We start from the raw sequence: 22519 nt of genomic DNA on the forward strand, positions 1-22519 counted from the left end.
CACCTTAACTTAATAAGCGCTCTCACTTCTCCCCCCGCCTTTGCTCCCATCCTTATCAAACTGCTCTTTTCCAAATACTTATGTCCCTCCCCTATCTTCCTTATATCTTTATACCTTTTATTATACTTTGCCTCCCTAATCTTACTTTCTATCCACTGTTTTTGCACGTCTCTTTCCCTTTTTACTATCTCTCCCTCCATATCCCACCCTCCTTCCATTCCTTCCTTAACTCTTTCTACACCCCATCCATTCCTATTATAATAACTTTCCCTTTCCTTCCAATATAAATCTTTCCCTCCCCTTTCTTCCTTTTCTTCCCAACACTTTTTGATTAGCCTCTCTTCACTACTGTTCCTAATTTTTTCTTCATACCTTTTCGCCCTTATACCCCATCCTATTTTCAATTTTTCCATTCCTAGTTTATACATAATTATATACCTCGGTGTACAGAAATCCAATCTAAAAATCCACCTTACATAATCCATCATGATTCTTTCTAATTTCTCTTTTTCCTCCCACCCCCATATTTCTACCCCATACGACATCACATCTTTGTACTAGATATCTAAATAATGCCCATCTCCTTACAAAATCATCTCTACATATTCTTTCTCCCAAACCCCAAACCTTGTTCAAAGCTACCCTGCCTTTTACTGAATTTTATTTAGACAAATAACAATTATTGAACACTTATAATTAAAATTGATATTCATAGCTTAATTTTATGTATAATTAAGATTATCTTGTATATAGTAAAATACTAGAACCATTTCAAATACTAGAACCTTTTTGTTGATTGAATAGCATCTGAAAACAATCTTGGATCAAACAATCTAAATATAAGGTTAAGCTTGTTCTAACAGCATTAATCTGCTATTGTTTCGCTTTTTGTTAGTATTTCTCTATTATAATTAAAGTAAGCATCACATGTAACACGTATTTCATTATGTGAACAATAAATTTATTGTTGTATTCTACATATAATATATATAAGATTGAGCTATGAAGACTAACTTGAGAAAGTTCTTTTTTCTTAAATAAATTACTATAATCTTTAGCCTCATTTATAACACAATTTCTATAAACTGTCACAAAGTGTGAAATTGGGTTAAATTATATAATTTTCTATCTTTATCCTCAAAAAAAGAAAATAGTTATTAAACTTTTTAAAAAATTAATTGATAAATTACAATATTAAATAAAGCTACATTACATTTATCAAACAGTTATACTATATAACTTGTCACATATTAAATATAAGTTATAATTTCTTTCGAAATGTCAAAATATATCGAACAGCGACAGCACAGTGACGTTCAAACATTCATATTTATATTACTGCTACAATACTGTCATTTGTTCACACTGCACTACACGCAAAAAAAACTATACAATTGAAATAAAAAATGAACTTTTTTAATCGTTAATAATAACTTCTGATCTTAGAAGAACTCACTTGACGAAACACATTTCTGCAGGTGCACGAAGTGATCGCAGCCATCTTTAAAAGATCTAACAGCACACCTTTGCAATACCTGCATTACGTAAACGTAACCATGGACAAAATATTACTAAAGACAAATAAACTCTATGCCACCGATGATCTTATGAGCAAAGTTTGATTTAATGCTCCATAGGTGTCGCTCGACTCTAAAGACTCGATAAATTGTGAATACATCTAGTCAATTAATAATCGAAGGTAAACCGGGAAAAAGAAAAATTTAAAGTATATAAAAATATCAAAAACATATTTTGCCTAGAATTTTACAAGCGTTGCTATGCGTTGCTACAAGCATGTCCTCTTTGCAAGAATAATATTAAATTTTTCTAATTACATACAATAATATTTAAAGTTATCTTATGTTTTAGGGAATATTGATCCAAGGATATTGCTTATAACTTGAAAAAAAAACCATCCATTTGCTGTAAAACAAATACTTCATACTCTTTTTATATATATATTTATTTATAAATATATAGAAAATATTGGTATATACATATATATTTTGTGCATATATATATATAATGTATATAACACATATATATACAAATATATATGTACATAACAGTCAATTTTATTATTTATATCTAACGTAATCCGTACTATAACATAATTTATATAACTCCGTTGCCTGTTTTATTTTATAACAAAATCAATTAATGACTATCCATGAATTGTATGTCCGACAACAATAGAACTGTATTTGGTAATGGTCTAGGCTGTGGGCTGAGCACTGTGAATGTCTGCCTCTCAACATCGACGTTAGTGCTGCAAAATAATATTCCAATTATTATATATATATATAAATTTTATATACATTTATACACACGTATAAGTAAAAGTTATATATTCTTCATATATATTATGTTAATATTTTTCTTTGTCATTAATCAATATTTATTATATGAAATATATTTTTCTATAAAAAGACCGATTTACTAATTATTAATAGTAATATGTATATGCATTGTCGCATATAAGACTACTAACACGCAAACAAATCCAGCTACGTTGGTTTGCACCACATCGTCTTCAGGGGAGTCGGCAAAAGAAACAGATAACAAATGATGTAGTAAACTGGGTCCTGGCGTGACTGCCACTAATTTCGTCAGATTATCTTCTGCTTTCATGCCTAACGGCATGCAAGATGCAGGCAAAACAGGCGCCCCTATTTTGTAGAGCCTGGCCTCGCTCCACTTCACCTCAAAACTGTGCGGATATAACGGAGTCCTGGAGCCATAAAAGTATTCTCTCACTCCTTGATCTCTCGCCTCCGTTCTCTGAGCCTGACTCCTCTCGACGACGCCGCCACTTTTTGGCAGAAACACTACCTTCACGAAGTCCGGCATATCTCTCACCAGCTCATTGTAGAGTCGCTCTTGATCTAGCACCAGAATCGCGTCTACCTCAAATGCTTGAGCCGCATGCGTAAGCAATTTGTAGCCATCTCCCTTGACCCATCCGCATGTATTGATGACAATTCCCGAGACGCGGGCTTTTTTGTTAGCCTGCAGTCGGTCTGAGCACACCTCCGCCAATCGTGTCACGAGTAAATTGTACAATGTCACGTTAGCCTGTGGAGTTTTATGCCCAAAGTGGAAGACCAACGGAGCTTGTTGGCTGAATCCTTCTACTATGTTTGATGGCCGTTCCACGAGCAGAGCACCTACTGTGCCTGGGATCGCTATATGTCCCTGACCAACGTCGAGATCAACAAAGATTGGCCTTCTACCCATTCTAACAGCATAATTCAGCAGTATTCTACAAAGTGTGGACTTTCCTACATCGCAAGGACCCACAACCATTGTGATAGGGCCCCTGGTGTCGTCCTTCTCAGCTGTTTCCCTCATTCGTTCCATAGCTGCATGACAGTTCAAATATAGACCCATAGGTGTTTCCTTTGCCACATAACTGACATCTGTCTTGCCCACCAACTCGACAGTGCAGCCCTGCCATGTGTAAACTGCGACTTTTGCACCAGCGCTGAATTCATATTTCTTGCCCTTCACCAATTCTGTGCCAAATACTTCTGCCAGGCCATTTTTCAACTAAAATTACATTTTTTAATTATTTTCATTTTCTTTAAATTACTAATATTGTGTAAACCAACAATGGGTAAAAGAAATAGCCTAAAGATGAACATCTGTACAACAGAAAGAATAGGGAGAATGAACTCGTAAAAAATAAAACATTGATGTTAGAAGTTTGTAAATATGTTTACTTTTCACAAGTTTACATTAGGAGAGGAGATTTACGATTGATCATGAATCCTCCAAGTAGAACTGCAAATTTCATTTCACACTAGAGAAAAACTATATAATTGAAAATCAAATTCATATGAAAATATTTATAATTAATACTCTGGATATTTTACTTACCTCCAATGTAACTTTTTCATTTTTACTTTCCACTTCAAATCTCAATTCACAGTCTGGATCCAACTTAAATTCTTGTACTACAGACTTTTCATCAGCCATATTTGTGTGTTAATTAAACAAAACGTGTGAACTGCTGAACTAGTGCAATAAGTTAGAGAGAGAAAACGTATATTTGTTTCACTTCAATATATGGCACCAGTTCAGCAGTGCAGCTACAAAGAACAGGTTGAAATAGTCTCTCCCTCTCTCTCTCTTACTGGTTGTGGGCCTATCACAGTGACCCTTCACCGGTTGAATATTGTGCTGCTATCTCTCTCAACTTTAAGGCCGATATTCATAGTCGGTCTTGTATTAAAAACTGTTTTAAATTCATCTTCAGATATTTGTTCTGTTCTTTTCAGCTGCACTGCTGAACTGGTGCCATAAGTTAAAGTGAGACAAATATATGTTTTCTCACTTTAATGGCTTCTGCACACAAGACGCGGTAATGCTTGCCACGCGGCGGAAGTTCGCGCGACAGCCAATCAATATGCTGCTTTCCGTAATAACCTTCTAGCTCTTACGGAAAAACAACATATTGATTGGCTGTCGTGTGGACTTCCACCGCGCGACAAGCATTACCGCGTCCTGTGTACAGGAGCCATAACTTATTGCACCAGTTCAGCATTGCAGCTGAAAAGAACAGACCAGATGTACGAATCTTTTATTGGCGGAGTATCTGAAGATGATCTTAAGATGGTTCAAATATAAGATTCGATAAAGAACGAACTTCTAAACACGTGCGATCCAAAAATACTAGTGACAATGATGTCATTTAATAATGTCCCTATGATGAAAAAAACCTTTCCCTTTGGCTGGCATCCATGTTAAAGATAAGAAAGAATTTAAACGCGTTAAATTGGTAGGAATGATTGATTGGTATCGCCATGTTTGCGAAACGACGTAAATATCATAAGATGTTTTAAGGTCTTGACGTTTTTACTATTTGGAGCATTTTACGTTGCTGATATTTGCGATATATCGTTATTATATTGTGATATATACGCGGCATAATAACTTGTAAAACTTTTTGAGTTGAGGTTGCTACGGTTGTATGTTCGTTGGATTTACGATTCGTAACGTTTACAACGTACAAAAGTGAGTTTCCCGCTTAGGTGACCTGTAAGTAGCGCACGTCAAACTTCACATAACCAAACCTCTGGATATCTATTATAGACTTCGGAATCAATTCCGATTGGAATAATTCCGTTTCCCCTAAAAAAGACAATAGAAATATAGGAAATAACAATGTTTTCGATCGGAATTGATTCCGAAGAAGTCCATAATAGGTACCCTGGCCTCAATTGAATTCTTTTTGCAATAACTGTCCAGTGAAATTTTGTTATATGCATACATCATATTTTTGTAAAGTTCGAACTGTAACTGTGATAAAATGTTAAAGTATATAAATGCTAAAGTATAAAATGTTAAAATTTATATTATATGATTGAATTTGTTGTATCAGTGGTTGTGTTATTAGTGCAATTGTTCAATATCCTGTATATATATAGTAAAATTGCATGTAACATGTTTTCAGGTTCAGATTTGATAGTTATCCACAATGGCTACATCTACAATATCCAAGCGTTCACTTCGTCTAAATACCCATGATTTGTCTACAAAAGTTTCTTATAAAACACTCAGATCCAGAAAGATTATTACTGTCAATGAAAGGTCACTAAAGACTAATACTGCTACAAGAAGTAAAAAGTTACATGTGGTAGCAGAAAATATTTCTTTAAGAAAACATGAGTCAATAAAATCAAATAACAACTATTCTCATGATAAACTGAATAAAAAAAAGAAAGTTGGGAAATCTACAAAAAAAGAACAAGAAAAAAGGGAAACACGCAATAAGAAAAGAAACGTTGTAATTAGTAGTAGTATAAACAAAAATAAGCACAGAGTATCCATTAAAGAAAAGAAAGTAACCAATCGCCTTACAGAGCAGCGTCAGATGTCGTTGCAAGAATCTTTCAAGCGACAATCGTTAGTAAAAAGTCTACGACCACGTCGAAACAAAGTAAATTATTGTGATGATTCCAAATTGTTGCAGCAGCATCTTCCATCACAGCACCAGGACAGTATAGTGATGGTAGAGAGGATGTGTACAGATGATATTAATATAAAAGTACCTGTGTATAAAACTATAAAAACATCTGAGCAGTCTTCAGAAAATACAAATGATGTATATGACTTCAAATATGATAGTGAAGATAGAAGAGAAAAACTAGCTAAGAAGAAAAAGAAGAAGAAGACTATTCAAGTTAAAAGTAGAATAATTAAAAAAAGAGTACAAAAGAAAGTCACAGTAGAAACAAAACTAGTTAACAATGATGAGGCAAATAAATCTTCTGATCCTAATACAGATCCTCCTATAGAGATTGTTCAACATAAATCTCCATTGGAATCTGTAGCAATACCACCACCGTTGCCTGAATCAACAAAGGAATATGCTTTGGAGATAATTGAAGAACCAAAAGTAGATACAGATATTCAAACAATAGAACAAATACCTCCATCTGATAAAGAATCTGCAGAACAAACTAAAAAGCCAGATATAAAGAAGCCAAGGATCTTATCAGTTGAAAATGTTACTAATATCACAATCACTAAAGCTCCACCTGGTAGTGCTAAGGATATTCTGCCCTTTCGGGCATCATCGAATATATTTAATAAAAGACCCACGCTGCAATACAGAAACTTACTAAATTCTTCATTATTAATAAAGTCATTGTCACCTATATCAAAGGAGCACGACACATTCGATCCTGGAAGTCCATGGCGACCCCCACAATTGCCTTATGTGTTTTCTCAGGCTAAACACTTCATTCAAAGTACACCAAATGAGACCAAAAAGGACACTATCCATAAGAAACTTTTGCAGATAAAGGGCGACTCTCACAATGCTGATAAAGTAGCAAATGTGAGTGATATAGTGTTAAAAAATATAAATTTTTCATTGCAAAATTTATCAGATAATAAAGTGGGTCATAAAAAGAACTCCAATGTGTACCGAAAGTTTGGCACAGAAATAACAAATATTGAATATCTAAACAACTGTACAACGATTCAAGATAATAATGTGGAAGTCGTGAGTGAAAAACCAGTAACAGAGACAGAAGCAAACTCTGTAACGAATGTTCAGTTGAATAAGATTGCAATTACATCACCAAACTCTGCATCATTCGATGATACAGATGATAAAGAAAATGTGGCAACAAATTATCAAACTCCCAGGAAATCAATGAAAAAGAAATTGAAGAAGCGACACCTTTCCAATTTATCCCCGTTCAAGGCACACGAGATCAAGAGCATTGCGCCCAGCGAAAATGTGGACCCGCAACCTGGACCATCCGGCATAGCAGCTTCAAAGAACGAGCAAAGAATACTGCGTCAGTCCAACCTGAATAACTTCTTAAATTTAATGGATATGCCAGAAAACACTAGGATAAATACAAAACACGGTATATTCAATGATGCACATTCATCTCCAGTCAATAGCAGTGCAATAAAAAAACCAAGTAAGCCGGCGATGGGAGAATTGGAGAATGCATTTGGTTTTTGCGACGATGATGCCGAGCTCAGTACGTCGCCTACTAAGGACGAGTCCGCAACTGATCCGGCGTCGACTAAAGTTCAGGCAACTTGCGCGACCAAGTCTGCTATAACACCGGCACCCGTCAGATTGTCTTTAAGAGAACTAAGGAACAATTTGCTGCAGAAGAAGCCAAATAAAAATGCAGGTGGCCAACAGATGAAAAAACAGCAGATTGTCGAAGTGAGCAAGCCGCCTGAAGTAGAAAAAAACAATCGACTTGTAAATATCACCAACTTTTCTGATACATTCGATGTATTGTCCGAGTCTGAGAAGCCATCGAATTGCGAGGATGATATTCCTTTATTCGTGGATTTAGAACCATCACATTTCACTATGGTACTTATTTCTTGATATTATATTCAAACATTATGATGATTCATTATATTATTTATTTTTGCTTATATTGTTACAGCCACCTCAGCATTCATATAAGAGAAAACGCGCTGTAATGTTCCATTTCTCGGATAATAGCGGCAATGAAGAGGACGAAAAAGAGATCAAAACACACGCAAAGAAAAAGAAGTTTACAAAGTTAGACAAAGAGAATAAGAAAAGATTGGATGAGTGGGTGAAAACTGTTAATAATACATTTCAGGAAATTGATGAATATGACTTACTAATTGAGTAACATGAAAGTTGTATAATCAATTTTTTTTAGAGATTTAAGGACATTTCGATGTTTAAATATGTATCAAATGTATAAATTAACAAAAGTATCTTTTCCTTTTAATTCTTAAGTGGTAATGAAGATTATTCAAGAAAGTATTTAAGTTCACGTGATTCTTTGTATCGTTCTGTTTATATAATTTTTTTCATTTGCATACACAAATGTAGATTTTGTTACAATAGATATATATAGAGATATAATTTTAACGATTTTATTTCAAATTTGGCCTGTTTTTCACTGATTCTACTAGAATTTACTATAAAGTTTAATATCTTCTCTAATATTTCCATTATGGTTTTATGTAAATTTTTTTATGAATTATGTTCTTTTAAAAATTATCATAAAAAATATGTAAATTTATTATGTTTTGTGAAAGAAATATTTAAACAATACTAAAATAGATAGTTCATATATATTGTATATTTATTTATAAGATAGATATCTCTATATTTTTTATATTTTTAATTTTAGATATACCAATAATCAATGTTCTGATAAAATAATAATTGTTTACTGTAATCAGATTACTATAAAGTCAGAATGATATAAACTTGTATTTTATATCCTTCTCCTCTGTTCAATGTATATTAATATAATAAAATATTTTGTATCGAATATAAATTAAGAAATGATTGTCAAACTCTCAAATAAATTCAATACTACTAATTTAAGAAATATACATACAGAGGCAAGATTATTTACGATAAAATAGAGGGAAAATTTATACCATTGGTATCCATTGGATACCACACATCGTGCATTACGCTGGCTGCAAGAGCCATAATAGCATCAAATATAAAATTTTCCTCTAAAAGAATATTTTAGAATGGGGTTTCTACAATAAACTATTAATCATAAGTCGTAGGTAAATTAATCAACCACAATAAATTATTTTTGAAAATATTCGACTGTGATTGGTCAACTTGTCTACGGTTTACGATAGATAAATCACAAGTCGCTGTTCCAAGGGACCCTATAAATGTCTCTAATCATACGGTGCTGTGATTGGCTGTGTCCAAATGCACCGTGACCAAGTGCACCGCTCCCATAAAAAGAATTATCTAGTGAATTACTAGGTCGAACCAATCATTACAATCTGTATCCAATCGTATCGTGGTCAATCGGGTCCCACTCATTTCCATCCATCTTCAGAAATGCACCAATCATAATAGAGTATTTTCGTCCAGCAAGTAAGAAAAAATATACTTATCTCACTCTAACTTATTGCACCACTGAGTTGTGTAACTACAAAGAACAGATGCTTGTGTATATCTGTATGTGTAGCCCTGTATGTATTATTTTCAACATAGCACGTGTGTCTAACAGTTTGTATGTAATTTATATGTAAAGTGCGAAAGCAGCATAACAAATTTATACTCGTATAACCAGTGAGCTCTATATATACTCGAGTGAGCCTTTATAGGTTTAGTGGTAAGGCTGTTTCATTTTATACTTAACCAATCAGCGAACTTCAGACAGCCTTACCACCCAACCTATAATGGCTCATTCTAGTATATAAGAGATCCATGACCGGTCTAACACAACAACTGCAGTATGTATAGAGCTCATTCCGTATAGTATTGAATGAAAATACAAAGATGAAACAAAAGTTTAAAGCGGTTATTGAAGATGTTGCTGTGGAGACAACCAAAGTTCAACCAATAATTGGTAAAATAAACAATTTTTCCACGTTATTGTTACATGTACTGTATATCTCTTTCTTAAACAAAATTATATGTTCAAGTATTACAAGTATTGAAAATTGACATTATGTAAATTTTCGTCTTTGATGATACTGAAATAAATACATTTAGTGCTTAAATTGCGTTTCTTTTCACACACAAACAAAATCTCTATTGCATAGTGGATTTCCAAAATGGTGAACTGAAAGATGAAGAAGTTAAAAGCATGTCTTGTGGTGTATTTCACGATCAAATAAAAGACAAAACTGTATTGGCGTTGTCAAATGGGCAAATGGTTTACAAAGGTTATAAACCAAACCCTAAGAAACAGCTAACACGAAAAATGCTAGTACTTCACAATAAAAACACAGGCAAAATACGACTGATTGAAGCAGAACTGTGGGATGTAACTCCAGTACTCCAAAAACCAGTTATTGAAGAGAATACGAATAATGTAGACGATAAAATTGCAATATTAAACAAGCAATTTGGATCAAAGAAAGTTAAACGTAGAACTGAACAATATGAAAAGTTAAAAATGAATGTTGATTCTGTCAAAGATCAACTTGAAAAGACTGTATCAAGTAAGTAATTTATTATTTTTTTATTGCACAGCTTTAAATTTGGAAACAGTATTGTTAACATCTATATGTCCTTTTATTGACCTGTTTGTATTAATACACTTGTTATGCATAAATATTAAGCAAATTCTTCCCATAGATATTGAGGTCGACCGAAAAGATTTGTCTACTGAAGTACCCACTGAATATATCACAAATACAAATCTGCCAACATGCAATAGGGAGGCAACTAATGTTAAAGATGTGTACAATATATATGATATTGTACCAAAGAGTAAATTGGAAACATTATATGACCAAGCAATGGAAATTCTTAAAGGAGCTATAGAGGGGTAAGCTTAAGCTTGTTCATAATACTGTAATAAGTCTAATCTTTTTTGAAGAATTTTTTGAAGTAGTGTATATCGGCACAATAAGTTTTAGAATGAAAAAAGTATATTTTGTTGTCAAGAGGTTCTTCAAGAAAAAAAAAACATAGTATCTGCATCTTGTTGAGATTTGCTGCTTTGTTGCATTAACTGTTTATCTACTTGATCATACAGAAAACCCAAATTCTTCACTCGCACTCTAAGGACTATACAATCAGATCCCGATAATGTAAACAAAGTTGCCTTATTGTTGTATATCGAAACTGTTAATGCGTGGTTCACCATGCCGATGAAAGAGGCGAAGAAACGTGACATTGTGATATGTCCGGTTTCCGAAGAGATGAACGCGCACATCATTAATACGTACAGCATTTCAAGCGCGAGCGGACGGTGAGTTAAGACTTCTAATCCCACAGCTGTGGAACCCTGGGTTGATGACGTCGAAGCGAGAAAACGCATGGCAAAAATTCTTGCATGCTATTTTCGGCTGAAAAAAGATTTGTATGAAAGAACACTTCAGACCACTTTTAAGTATACTTATAAAATGCTCCAAGAACCATCTTCTTCCCTTGGTAATTAATAATTCTTCGAATTAACGTGACAAAATCGTAAGAAAAGTTAAAAAGGAATGCACGTCGCATATCACGTTTCATACGAATATTTGTTTATTTGTAAATGGCCACGCAAGAATTTTAGTTGTGCATTCTCTTCTGACATCATCAAACCAGATTTCCGCAGCAGTGGGAGGATCAGGAGCCTTAAATTTTTGGCTTGTAATGTTTTGAGCAACAGCTAAGTTGATTTTCTCTTTACAGACTAAGGCCGAATACTGTGAAGGACAAAGCTATTATACACTGCTTGATACTCGCGCTGACAATATCGAACTACATGCTAGATTTGGAATCGTTCCGGCTTATGATGGGGACACGGACGAGTTTGAAGAAATTGTTGGATCTCGCGAAGATCATCGGTGCAATGCCTAATAAGGACGATAAAAAAATAATTACGCTGAAGATTCCCTTACCAGAACCAGTGCCTGTTGTAAAAAACAATAGAAAGAAAAATACAAAAAAACAGTGAAATCCAATCAGTGACATTATTCTGATATTTTTCGCCAATGCTGATGCTGATGAGAACAATATATAAAATATGATTATGATAAGAAGCATGTTATGTTCTATAAAATGTTAATATTGTAAAATACATAATTACATATTTTACTTTGCTACAGATACTCTTTCAATTTTGTACTATTGATGTACTCTATGAAATTGTGTTACATATTTTTCTAAGTAATTTTTAAAAAATGACGCAATATCTGGTAACAAATACGTCGCCAAATAAAAAAGCAAAACATTTTTATTTATAAGATTCAATCACAGTTTTATTACAAATATCTTTTCCTCTTTTGAAATGGTCCACATTTGACTTTAAACTGCAAAGTTGGTATAGAAGAGTTTAATGGAACGGATAAGAGGTTAGAAGGCCAATTGAAAATTTATCTCGCACGGATTACTCGACTCGCTACGGAAAAAAACGTAAATCCTCGATCGTCCGTTACGCAATTACAACATCGTGATTCCATAAGAAATCCAGTATCTTGAGACTATATAAAAAAACAATCTTTCATTATGATAGCCTTATTGACTAAGCGAGCAAATGTGTATGGAGGGGGACTCATTCGAAAGTCTATATCGCGCATTCTGGACCACGGAAATTCATCTGTCGCCGCTTCGAAGAGATCGAAAATGGTAAGGGCGTTCGTAAACTTATCGCAAATTTATGAAACAATTAAGTTGAAATGAATTTTAATCGAACAACAGACTTCTCACCATAAATCTACTTGTGCAAATCGGTATAATAACAATCAGCCACTTGTTACACAAATCTTGGCCATATGTCATAAAAGCTAGGAGCCGCACAATTACAAAAATACGTTAAAAAATTATGTTTAATAGCAATTATATATCTAGATAGCACAGAGAATGTAAAAAGATTTCAGTCGTACGTCACCAATTCTGAGTTCATTTTCAGATGCAAAAAGAATTCTTCAGAGTTCAGTTTAGTGAAAAGAATTCTTTTTGTATCTAAAAATGAACTCAGAATTGGTGACATACGACTGAATTCTTATAAAATTCTCTGTGCTATCTGGGTATGTATTATGAATGTAATAATTATGTACTGAACTACACTTGTCCTCTGTTAGAGCAAGCTTACTTCTGAGGAAAGACAGCAGAGTTTGAGTCCGCTACTGTCAACAGGATGGACCATTCAGTCAGACAGAGACGCAATCTACAAGGAGTTTGTATTTAACAACTTCAATGAGGTGCGTTTGGACTTGTCTAAAGACCCAAAAGACCTAATGTTCACAATATCATTTTATGCTTTATTACCTAACAATCAAATATTCTAGCCTATATTTTAACTTCTAGGCTTTTGGATTTATGACGAGAGTCGCCTTGCAAGCTGAAAAGATGGACCATCATCCCGAATGGTTCAATGTTTATAACAAAGTGAATATCACTCTGTCGTCTCATGATGTGAACGGATTATCGCAGAGAGATGTGAAACTGGCAACATTTATAAACAAGGTTGCCGCTGCTGTTGGCAAATAAATCTGACAACTTACCTGTTGATATGTCCAAACTCTGTCTGTTGTACACTTATTTTACATGACAATAATGTAATCAATATGTTTGTTATTATTAATTTGTAATATGAAATATTAATAGAATAAATAATATTTTTTTTAGCTCATTATATGTTTACTATTTTACTTTAAATTTCAATTCTCTATAGTGCTCGTCATACACTTTGCTAGTTAGAAGTATATACATGTATATAAAATAATACAATATCATTTTTAATATATAATTTAATATATGATAAAACTATTACATGCACATAAGAGAGAAAAAACAGTATTATTGAGGGAGAAATAATTTATTCTGGAGTAATTTATAAGCTATTATAGAAAATTTGTAATACACAACACGACCGTTTCCGTACTGCCGTATCATTGACGTACTTAATCAACTTTACGTTTGTCGCTGCTTATCGCCCAGCCTTGCTTGATCACTTTTGCGAGGCCAGGGCCGTTATAGATAAGTAGAAGCAAGCCAGCGAGAGTAGCAGCGGAAAGTAGATTCAGCATTAAATGTGCGACTTTCGGTACTATTGTACCTACCACGATGGGCCGTGCGTAATCGATTACGATGGCTTCCAGCCCCCTATACAGATTTATTCATTGCTTGTATCTTAATTATAAGCTGTATAGTTTGCAAAAGTTCAATCTAATGGAATAACATTATTCTTAAAATAACATAAGACCTAGTTGCACTAACCAAGTGATAAAGTAACAAACAGTTAAACCATATATCTGTCTTTGTATATATTTTAAAGAAATAACAAAACAAACATATGATTTAATTGTTAGTTTAGCTTACTGCACGATTAACACAAATAGGATTAAAGCTCAGTTTCACAACTTATTTTAACTAGAGTTTAATCTGTTAAAGATCTCCAGACAAACTTGCTTAGTTATATGCATGATTCATATGCACAAAGAAATTGACTAATGTGATATACAATATGTCTGATACAAGAGGCATCCTTTCACTGTACGGATAATGATTAGTCGATTTCCTTATGTATATGCAATATGTGATTATGTAAGTTTGTCTGGACAAGTTTTTAACAAATTAAACTCAAGTTGTGCAACCAGGTCTAAAAAAAGAAATAGAAAGTTAGATCTATAAAGAGATAAATAAAATTATTTTTCTCAAAAATTATCACTTACCAGTGTGAATGCATGACAGCAGCAACTGCCAGTGCTGCATCAATAATTTTATTTTCACACAGCAGTGCAACAGGTATTAGTGCCAGGAGAGATACAGAAACCAATCTTTCCATCACCCACGTACGTACATGATCACCATGGTGTGTGCCTGCTGCACGAGACTGACTCATATTGACTGTCAATCGTGCAGACAACTAAAAGGCATACAACAAGATTGAACATGTTGTGCAAACTTTCTAACAGAAAATCTTTTCTAGAAAATTCTTAACCTTTGACAAGATACGATATTTTGGACAGTAGCTCGTTTTAGCTATTGTACAGTAGTTCAGCTTTGCAAGACTTGATGTAGGTTTGGGAAATTGCATTGAAGTGCATCTTCGTGCAAGTAAACCAGTGGGCTTGACCAATGTCTCTGTAATAGGATCATTGATTATCATAATATTATGCTAATTGCACAAAACGTAATTAGAATATATTGGTAACGATTGTATTTACCGATTTACAGCTTATATCATAAGCTTTCTATTCACTAAGTGATTATGTAAACGTAGTTTCAGGTTATACAAAAAGAATTCTGTTTATCTTATGAAAATAAGCAAACATGAGCATGAAACCATCACGAAGTTCATATAAAACCTACCGAATTGACGAATTTTGTTAAAAATATTCAAACCAGCCATTCTTCCCAAATTCATCTTGTCTAAATTGTTCAAGCCGAGTTTGACGTATCCCTTGTGATTTTAAATGACAGCAGACGATCTTTCGCAATCATAGAATCAAATAGCAATAGGTTTTTCGATTTTACCCAATTTTTATTCGATTCATAGGATAAAAAAAGAGATTTTTAAGAGGAAATGGATATAAAATTATTAAAAGAACAAAAATAAATCATAAATCATAATATATATTAACTCTATTCTTTACAAATGCATTAAGTGGTTGCACTGGGTGCTTTCCAGCTACGTTACCCTGTTATATAAAACCAGTTTATTGGTCACATATTATCTAAAATATCTTGTAAGATAATATACAACCAATAAACTGGCTTATGTAACAAGTATATGTACGTTAAGTTAAGACAGCGGCTTGTTTTCGTGTTGGATTGCTTGCTGGATGGAAATACTCTATTCTGATTCCGTCTTCAGAAATGCACCAATCAGAACAGAATATTTCCATCCAGCAAGCAATCCAGCATAAAAACAAGCATCGTGTACCGCTAGCTTTAGTGTAGTTAAGTGTACGTAGCTAAAAAGCACCCACTATCTACACTTAAGGGTGCGTTCAGATTCCCTACCCGGGTGCACTCTGTTACTAGAAACACTATAGTATATGTCACATATACTATAGCACTTCTTGTATTAGAGTGCACCCGGGTAAGGAATCTGAACGCAGCCTAAGATGGAAACGCAATTATAAAGAACAGACCGATAATTTATATTTAATTTGTTGCGCATTTAAGCTAGAGATGCCCGAATCTGAATCAATTTGATTCTTTCCCCATATATAATCTTATTCGAGTTGTTTATATTCTTCGCACTTTTCGTATTTAAAACCAGACAAAAGTATATTGGAATATTTGGAAGAAGCAAAAGCGAGACAACCAACTCGATTGTTTCTTCCAAGCGTCTGATTAGGCGTCCATCTCTTTTTAAAAGCGAAAAATATGAAACATGCAAGCAGCACGAATAACCCTTTTTCCCTAAATTTGTTAAGGAAAGAATTGAATCGATTAAGAATCGGGCATCTCTAATTTAAGCCCGTACCGTATCCGTAAGACTACGGATTAAGATTGAGATTGAATTGAAAATTGGCCAATTAGAGCAAAGTTTACCAAACTTGAGTTTAGTGAATTTTGCTCTAATTGGCTAAATTTCAATTTAATTCCGATCGGAAACATTTAGTTATTTCCTAGATTTCTATTGTCTTTTCTAGGGGAAACGGAATTATTCCGATCGGAATTGATTCCGAAGAAGTCCATAAGTCCCGATCTATGGCTGCGTTCAGATTCCACACCCGGGTGGATTCTATTACTAGAAGTGTTATAGTATATGTAACATGTACTATAGTGTTTCTAGTAATAGAGTACACCCGGATGAAGAATCTGAACGCACCCTATAATAGGTATAGTAAGCTTTATGAAATTGATCAATCATAGTCGAATTATAAAAGAATAATCAATCGTGATTGGTTTCTTAAGCGTCTTCTACAATGGCAGTAGGAGTAGTAGTAAGAAATAAGCAGTAAGCAAATTGACCAATTCCATTCTCACGTTTCAAAAATAATCGATTGTGATTGGTCTATTTACTTACTGCTTATTTCTTACTACTACTCCTACTGCCATTGTAGAAGACGCTTTACGGCTTAAAGCTTACTACACCTATTGTAGATCGGGACTAAAGGGACGTCTACATTGGAAGTAAATAACAAGAAGTAGGAAGTAAGAGTAAGAAATTGACCAACCACAGTCGAATGTGAGAAGAATAATCAACTATGATTGGTCAATTTCTTATTCTTACTTCCTACTTCTTACTGCTTACTTCCAATGTAGACGTCCCTTAAGGGTCGATCTACAATAGATGTAGTAAACTTTAAGCTTTAAGAAATTGACTTATCATAGTCGAATTATAGAAGAATAATCAATCGTGATTGGTCAATTTCTTATGCCTTAAAGTTTACTACACTTATTGTAGATCGGGACTAATAGGTATCGAAGGATAAAGGCTGGTTTATGATGGCGATAATCTGTTAACTTATGCCGGAACCGTAAAAAATTGACTAATCATAGTCGAATTATAGAAGAATAATCAACTGTGATTGGTCAATTTTTTATAGTTCCGGTATAAGTTAACGGACTACGGCCATCATAAATCGAAGAGAACTCGTCTCGAAAAACAAATCCTCTGATTGGCTCATACGACAGCGACATACCACGTATTGAAGAACAGGCCTTATTAGTCTTTCTTTGTAGCACTTCGAAATTCATCTAAAAGTGCGTTTAGAAACGTTACGCAGCACTCGTTGAAGTGAAAGAGATACGAGAATGAAATAAAAATTGAGGGAGAGCACTCAATGGCTGCGTTCCAAAATTCTACTCGGTGGATAGAGTACATTTAATTGACCAATCATGATAAAGAAATCCTAGTTATCTTTGTTCTTATTAGTCAATTAAATACTACTCTATCCATCGAGTAGAGTTTTAGAACGCAGCCAATGACGTTTGACTTCGGCAAATAACGTATTGGTACATTCAGTACTACAATCACTTACTGAGCGCTCAATAAGCTCTTGCATTCTATTGGCATATTCTTTTAGATATATAAATATATACCAATCAAATGTAAGAGCTCACTGAGCGCTCAGTGAGCGGTTGTAGTACTGAATGCATCTATTGTAGAACTAGCCTTAAATGAGTGTCCTCTAAACGAAGTAAATAAACAAGCCGGTAAAAAGTATATTCAAATTATTCACATAGCTTGTCATCATAAGCACATGCTTGGAAAATAAGCATTTTTGATACGTTGCAGTGTGCGTGATACAATACAAAATATATCTTATAAACATGGACAAATTTAAACTAATTAATTGGTATGTATATAATCGATTTCACGAAATAATTCAAAGTTTCGAAAACATAAATTTATTTGTAGACAAAACTTATAATTGTTGTTTGTCACAAATATAATTCTCTCAATTATCTTTGGATTATTTGAATGGTGATTAGTAATATTAAATACATGCTTTGGAATTGATTGGAATTGATTTTTGTTGATGTATCCTATATATTTTACGATTATTAAATACCTTGCTACAAATATTGATTGTAATGTATCTTATGATTCTAGGAATGTTCCTTTAGAAAATTTGATAGACGATGTATTCATTAGTGATGAAAGAATACAAAGAGACAGTGCGACATACCAAATTATAAATGGTATCTTTAAAGATCCATTTGATAATATAGAAGAAGATTATACTGAGGTTAACACACAATTGTTAAAATGTTTTAATGAAAATGTCAGTGATCTAGATAAGGATGAAGATGAAGAAAATTTTACAATTAAAGAACAAGAAGAACAACATGAACAAAACACCAAAAATCTCCAAAAACACCAGAAGAAACAAGAGATTGTAAACAATAAAAAGTCTTACATACCTGGAATCAAAAAACAACCAATTAATTTTCCTAGGAAATCAAGTTTAAATTGTGAACAGCAAGCTACATGCACTCGTGCTTTGTTGCGACTCCTTAGCAATCAAATAATATCAATATCAGCAGAAGAGAAAACTGAGCTTGAACATTATATGGTAAACAAACATTGATCATTTAAAATATATTGCTTCCTACATTAATTAAATTAAGAATATATTTTTTCTCTAAAGTAATTGAAATATAAATTTTCAGATTTAATTTGTAACTATAAACATGGGTTTTGCTTTGATTTGTATATCATAATTATGGTTAACTTAAAATATTTTTCTAGGCATTACAAAAAGTAATATCTGCAGAACAAAGTGAATTTCTGAAATTTGCAAAGAAGATGTGGGATGAAGATACTTCATGGTGTATTAAACACGAAATATATATAGAATTAAAGTGGGGTAAACAAATGATTGAATTGAAGAAACTTCCCCGATACTATGTAGAATCTTCAAATGTTCCATTTTCTTCAAATAAAAATGTTACTGTGAAATGTGTTTCTTATTTACAGCAAGTAAGAATTATTAACATAAAAATTCTTCTATATTTATGAGACATATATATTCAATTTATTTTTTCAGGGTGTGCTTTCAAAAGTGGTACTGCCAAAATTTGATGAGCCATATATTTTGGAGATGGATAATACGACATTATTCAAGAAATACCCAGTGTGCTTATCATCATCATTACCTCCCTTTAAATTACCTGTGAGCGAGGATATATATTGTACGAATTTTGCAGAAGAGGCTAAAGTAGATTTAGTCATTTCATCCAGTGGTCTTAAGTGCATAGTGAACAACATTGGCTCAGATTACTCAAACTCTTGGACTATACCAGTAATTATAAAGCCACATAATGGAAAGAATGTTATTTATATCGATAAAAAATTACCACCTGTTGCCGCCACTGCATCGCAGAAAAACACTTGGGTGTACAAATATATTCTTAGGCATTGTCTTGTTCCTACTGAAATTAAATCACCAAAAAAAGAGTAAGCCATAAAATATAATATTATATAAAGATCAAACAATACATTATGAAATATTTTAGGGTAACATCTACAGAAAAAGACGAACCACTCTCCGAGGTCGATGAGGAATTTAACGGTAAATCGTTTACCGAATACATATGTAAAACATAAAAAAGATATATATATATATATATATATATATATATATATATATATATATATATATACACACACACACACACATCTCCAATACAAAAAATATTTTTGCAGAAATATCCAGTTTTTTAATGAGTGACGACGAAATCAATCTTGAAAAAAATCCCTTATCTTCAACGAATATGCAAGAAAAAAAGAACGTAACATACAAGCTCTTCACAATAGGACCAACGGAATCACAAGACCAATATAAATTGTTAAAAGATATTCCAAAAGAATATCAAATATTGGTTCGGACTAAAACAAATTTTATTGAGGTGAAATAATATCTGTTGTACGCTTTTCGTTACTAATAAATACAAAATTATAATACACAAAAGTTTCGCCTCGAAACTTTGTTTTTGTAGGTGTTACCGAACGGACAGTTGCAATCTCTAATATTAGTGCCAAAACTGGAGCATCAGTTATCATTAGGAGCAGAAGCTGCAACATTGGAGGAAGGTTTGCAGCAATGGGTGTCACTAGTGTTTAGTCCAAATACATTATTAGCTCGAGGTATTATGGTATTTATAATTACAGTAACGTGTGTAATTAAATTGCATAATTAGATGTTGTGTGTATAACTGTTTTTGTGTCACTAAAGTCAGGATAGCAGCAGAATCAGGAGAAGTAATACAAATAGAAAGACACACAGCAATGTCTTTGAGCAATGAGATAAAAAGACTTCACAACGTCAAGGTGGAAGATTCTTTATCACTTTTACATAATGTAATTGAGAGATTATCCTGTCTAATGCCTGGCCGATACATTATGCGACATATCGCACAACATGGACCGTTTGCATACGTTTATAAAAAAGTTGAAGAATGTGGGTAAGTATTGTTCAAATGAACGATAAATATAATAATATAATAATTGCTCGAGAAAGCTTGTCATACATACTGAAAGATTTGTATATCTAACAAAACGACATATGTTTGAAAATGTGTTTTCAGGAAAAACACCTTTGATTTACACTCAATTTATGAAACGTTCAAGACAATTCCTGTCACACCGTGGCCACCTATAGACACAATGTTAATGACTCCGACACTCAAACACTTTAATAAAATGCCTGCTATGTTTAATCCATGTAAAATTAAAACATTCGAGTCGTCAAACATGACTCCAGGAACTTCCGGAGTCAAGCAACATACAACGAAAAAACAAAATATCTCTAAATCAACAGGTCTGCATTTTACATAAATTACTTTTAAAGAAGATATTTTAAATATTATTAACACATTACAGACCATGTGGATATATTTATATATTATACTTCAATATAATATATATTTATATATTATACTTCAAATATAAAATTAAAAAGGATTTATAAGGGAAACTTACAACAAAAAATTGTATAGTTACATATTTATATAATTTAATTATACAAATGTTAACAGTGGAAATATATTATGGATTTAACACGTTCGCTACTACGGTTTATTTTGAGATGTCTCCCCACAAATCACCTCGTATTTTTTCTTTTTTTTTTACATATTGTGTAAAACAGACTTATAGTTTCAATGTAGAAATAGGAAAAAAATTTTTGTTGTGACACATAGATGACGTTAGTAGCGAACATGTTAATAGAATTTACAGCACATGTTTTACAAAACATAAAATTTCACTACATATTGACGAATATTTCCAACAAAATATATAAGAAAATTTTCAAAATTTTTTATATTTGTTGGTGATAAAATATTATAGTTACTTCATTGATTTTACATTTGTTTCTTATAAATAATTAGATAAATAAGAACAAAAGTTGGATGTAAAATAAGAATTTGTACCAGATAAATAAAGAATTTTCTTCTGTTTTAATTTCTTAAATTTGAGGTTTTTTAAATTTCTTATTTTTAAATTTTACCCAGTCACAGAGGAAGAGTAGTGGTCTGTAGTGTGTTAAATTACTTCTTTAATTTGTTCTTTAACTTCTTATTCGTTACACGGTAAAGTAACACGTCAATTAATATATTTAATAATGTTTAGTTATCATTTAAATATTAAATCGACATCTTCTTCGTTTTAGTTCCTGTTCGACGAAGTCTTAGAGAGAAAAGGCCAAGTAGAAAACTTGCTGACATATAGTTTTCTGAAATGTGTGCATATAAATCATTGTAGCGTGTAGAAATAAGTATGTTACCAGCAAAATGAAAAATCCGATATTGTATAGAATACGTAGGTATTATATTTATCATATAAAAATTATGACATATAGATATTTTATAAAATGCCTAGATATTCTATATATTCAAGACATGAATTTTACATGATGCTGCTACATATACCTTAGTTAACCTTAATTAATTAAATTAAATTAAAATTTATAAAAATTATTATATACTTATTAAAGTTATATAAATATATATATATTAGGTGAAGTAAAAAGTTCTGAGCGTTTTTTCGCTAAAGACATCTAGCGGAAAACGCTCAGAACTTTTTACTTCATCTAATATATATATATATATATATATATATATATATATATATATATATATATATATATATATATATATATATATATATATATA

General features: G+C 32.7%; 7 protein-coding genes and 1 long non-coding RNA gene across 11 annotated transcripts in view; 4 read left to right on the forward strand and 4 right to left on the reverse strand.

Moving 5' to 3' along the window:
• The window catches only part of LOC116848617, a 4265-nt gene extending 2819 nt beyond the window's left edge, over positions 1-1446 (reverse strand). Inside the window, exon 1 of the long non-coding RNA XR_004378988.1 lies at positions 4-1446. This is a non-coding gene — a long non-coding RNA (uncharacterized LOC116848617). The remainder of the gene's footprint in view (positions 1-3) is intronic.
• LOC116848616 (succinate dehydrogenase [ubiquinone] iron-sulfur subunit, mitochondrial) overlaps positions 1-1586 on the reverse strand; it is a 7293-nt gene extending 5707 nt beyond the window's left edge. Inside the window, exon 1 of the mRNA XM_032824914.1 lies at positions 1457-1586. Within this exon, the coding sequence (XP_032680805.1) occupies positions 1457-1501 (45 nt within the window). The 5' untranslated portion in view covers positions 1502-1586. The remainder of the gene's footprint in view (positions 1-1456) is intronic.
• Positions 1587-2049: 463 nt separating this feature from the next.
• On the reverse strand, positions 2050-4276 carry LOC116848682 (protein CLP1 homolog). Its single transcript, XM_032825007.1, has 3 exons — positions 3880-4276; positions 2492-3549; positions 2050-2269 (listed from the first exon to the last, which is right to left on the reverse strand). The coding sequence occupies exons 1-3, from the start codon at positions 3976-3978 to the stop codon at positions 2158-2160; spliced, it is 1269 nt and encodes a 422-aa protein (XP_032680898.1). The 5' UTR covers positions 3979-4276; the 3' UTR covers positions 2050-2157.
• Positions 4277-4778: 502 nt separating this feature from the next.
• Positions 4779-8386, forward strand: LOC116848648. Of its 3 annotated transcripts, none has more exons than XM_032824955.1 (3): positions 4779-5040; positions 5456-7855; positions 7932-8386. In XM_032824955.1, the coding sequence occupies exons 2-3, from the start codon at positions 5480-5482 to the stop codon at positions 8145-8147; spliced, it is 2592 nt and encodes an 863-aa protein (XP_032680846.1). In that variant the 5' UTR covers positions 4779-5040; positions 5456-5479; the 3' UTR covers positions 8148-8386. The 3 variants fall into 3 exon arrangements, with proteins under 3 accessions (XP_032680846.1, XP_032680847.1, XP_032680848.1); XM_032824956.1 differs by having other exon boundaries at positions 4779-5016; XM_032824957.1 differs by lacking the exon at positions 4779-5040 and adding an exon at positions 5047-5207.
• A 1010-nt stretch (positions 8387-9396) lies between these two features.
• Positions 9397-12047, forward strand: LOC116848644. Of its 2 annotated transcripts, none has more exons than XM_032824949.1 (6): positions 9397-9515; positions 9740-9854; positions 10051-10452; positions 10589-10781; positions 10992-11207; positions 11633-12047. In XM_032824949.1, the coding sequence occupies exons 2-6, from the start codon at positions 9785-9787 to the stop codon at positions 11895-11897; spliced, it is 1146 nt and encodes a 381-aa protein (XP_032680840.1). In that variant the 5' UTR covers positions 9397-9515; positions 9740-9784; the 3' UTR covers positions 11898-12047. The 2 variants fall into 2 exon arrangements, with proteins under 2 accessions (XP_032680840.1, XP_032680839.1); XM_032824948.1 differs by having other exon boundaries at positions 9418-9617; positions 9699-9854.
• A 236-nt stretch (positions 12048-12283) lies between these two features.
• LOC116848646 (probable pterin-4-alpha-carbinolamine dehydratase) lies at positions 12284-13574 on the forward strand. The gene is made up of 3 exons (XM_032824952.1): positions 12284-12568; positions 13024-13143; positions 13250-13574. Exons 1-3 carry the CDS (start codon positions 12449-12451, stop codon positions 13430-13432), a joined length of 423 nt encoding a protein of 140 aa, XP_032680843.1. The 5' UTR covers positions 12284-12448; the 3' UTR covers positions 13433-13574.
• A 167-nt stretch (positions 13575-13741) lies between these two features.
• LOC116848645 (succinate dehydrogenase [ubiquinone] cytochrome b small subunit, mitochondrial) lies at positions 13742-15533 on the reverse strand. The gene is made up of 4 exons (XM_032824951.1): positions 15257-15533; positions 14886-15028; positions 14617-14810; positions 13742-14047 (listed from the first exon to the last, which is right to left on the reverse strand). Exons 1-4 carry the CDS (start codon positions 15309-15311, stop codon positions 13846-13848), a joined length of 594 nt encoding a protein of 197 aa, XP_032680842.1. The 5' UTR covers positions 15312-15533; the 3' UTR covers positions 13742-13845.
• A 2448-nt stretch (positions 15534-17981) lies between these two features.
• On the forward strand, positions 17982-22378 carry LOC116848663. Its single transcript, XM_032824980.1, has 10 exons — positions 17982-18201; positions 18459-18921; positions 19098-19328; positions 19396-19805; positions 19865-19920; positions 20055-20257; positions 20348-20495; positions 20584-20812; positions 20936-21168; positions 22018-22378. Exons 1-10 carry the CDS (start codon positions 18176-18178, stop codon positions 22074-22076), a joined length of 2058 nt encoding a protein of 685 aa, XP_032680871.1. The 5' UTR covers positions 17982-18175; the 3' UTR covers positions 22077-22378.
• The last annotated feature ends 141 nt before the right edge of the window (positions 22379-22519 follow it).

Source organism: Odontomachus brunneus, unplaced genomic scaffold (genome assembly GCF_010583005.1).
Source record: "Odontomachus brunneus isolate Ranch 3 - 2012 unplaced genomic scaffold, Obru_v1 Obru_scaffold_097, whole genome shotgun sequence".
Classification (NCBI taxonomy): domain Eukaryota; kingdom Metazoa; phylum Arthropoda; class Insecta; order Hymenoptera; family Formicidae; genus Odontomachus; species Odontomachus brunneus.

Coding starts and splice junctions, on each gene's coding strand:
- LOC116848646 (XM_032824952.1), top strand. CDS start 12,449: ATGATAGCCTTATTGACTAAGCGAGCAAATGTGTATGGAGGGGGACTC. Junction 12,569..13,023: donor CTTCGAAGAGATCGAAAATG/GTAAGGGCGTTC, acceptor GTCCTCTGTTAG/AGCAAGCTTACTTCTGAGGA. Junction 13,144..13,249: donor TATTTAACAACTTCAATGAG/GTGCGTTTGGAC, acceptor TTTAACTTCTAG/GCTTTTGGATTTATGACGAG.
- LOC116848645 (XM_032824951.1), bottom strand. CDS start 15,311: ATGAATTTGGGAAGAATGGCTGGTTTGAATATTTTTAACAAAATTCGT. Junction 15,029..15,256: donor TAACAAAATTCGTCAATTCG/GTAGGTTTTATA, acceptor ATCCTATTACAG/AGACATTGGTCAAGCCCACT. Junction 14,811..14,885: donor AATATCGTATCTTGTCAAAG/GTTAAGAATTTT, acceptor TATGCCTTTTAG/TTGTCTGCACGATTGACAGT.
- LOC116848682 (XM_032825007.1), bottom strand. CDS start 3,978: ATGGCTGATGAAAAGTCTGTAGTACAAGAATTTAAGTTGGATCCAGAC. Junction 3,550..3,879: donor ATGAAAAAGTTACATTGGAG/GTAAGTAAAATA, acceptor ATGTAATTTTAG/TTGAAAAATGGCCTGGCAGA. Junction 2,270..2,491: donor GTAGCTGGATTTGTTTGCGT/GTTAGTAGTCTT, acceptor ATTATTTTGCAG/CACTAACGTCGATGTTGAGA.
- LOC116848648 (XM_032824955.1), top strand. CDS start 5,480: ATGGCTACATCTACAATATCCAAGCGTTCACTTCGTCTAAATACCCAT. Junction 7,856..7,931: donor AACCATCACATTTCACTATG/GTACTTATTTCT, acceptor ATATTGTTACAG/CCACCTCAGCATTCATATAA.
- LOC116848644 (XM_032824949.1), top strand. CDS start 9,785: ATGAAACAAAAGTTTAAAGCGGTTATTGAAGATGTTGCTGTGGAGACA. Junction 9,855..10,050: donor CAAAGTTCAACCAATAATTG/GTAAAATAAACA, acceptor TCTATTGCATAG/TGGATTTCCAAAATGGTGAA. Junction 10,453..10,588: donor ACTTGAAAAGACTGTATCAA/GTAAGTAATTTA, acceptor TTCTTCCCATAG/ATATTGAGGTCGACCGAAAA.
- LOC116848663 (XM_032824980.1), top strand. CDS start 18,176: ATGGACAAATTTAAACTAATTAATTG. Junction 18,202..18,458: donor AAATTTAAACTAATTAATTG/GTATGTATATAA, acceptor TTATGATTCTAG/GAATGTTCCTTTAGAAAATT. Junction 19,806..19,864: donor ATTAAATCACCAAAAAAAGA/GTAAGCCATAAA, acceptor GAAATATTTTAG/GGTAACATCTACAGAAAAAG.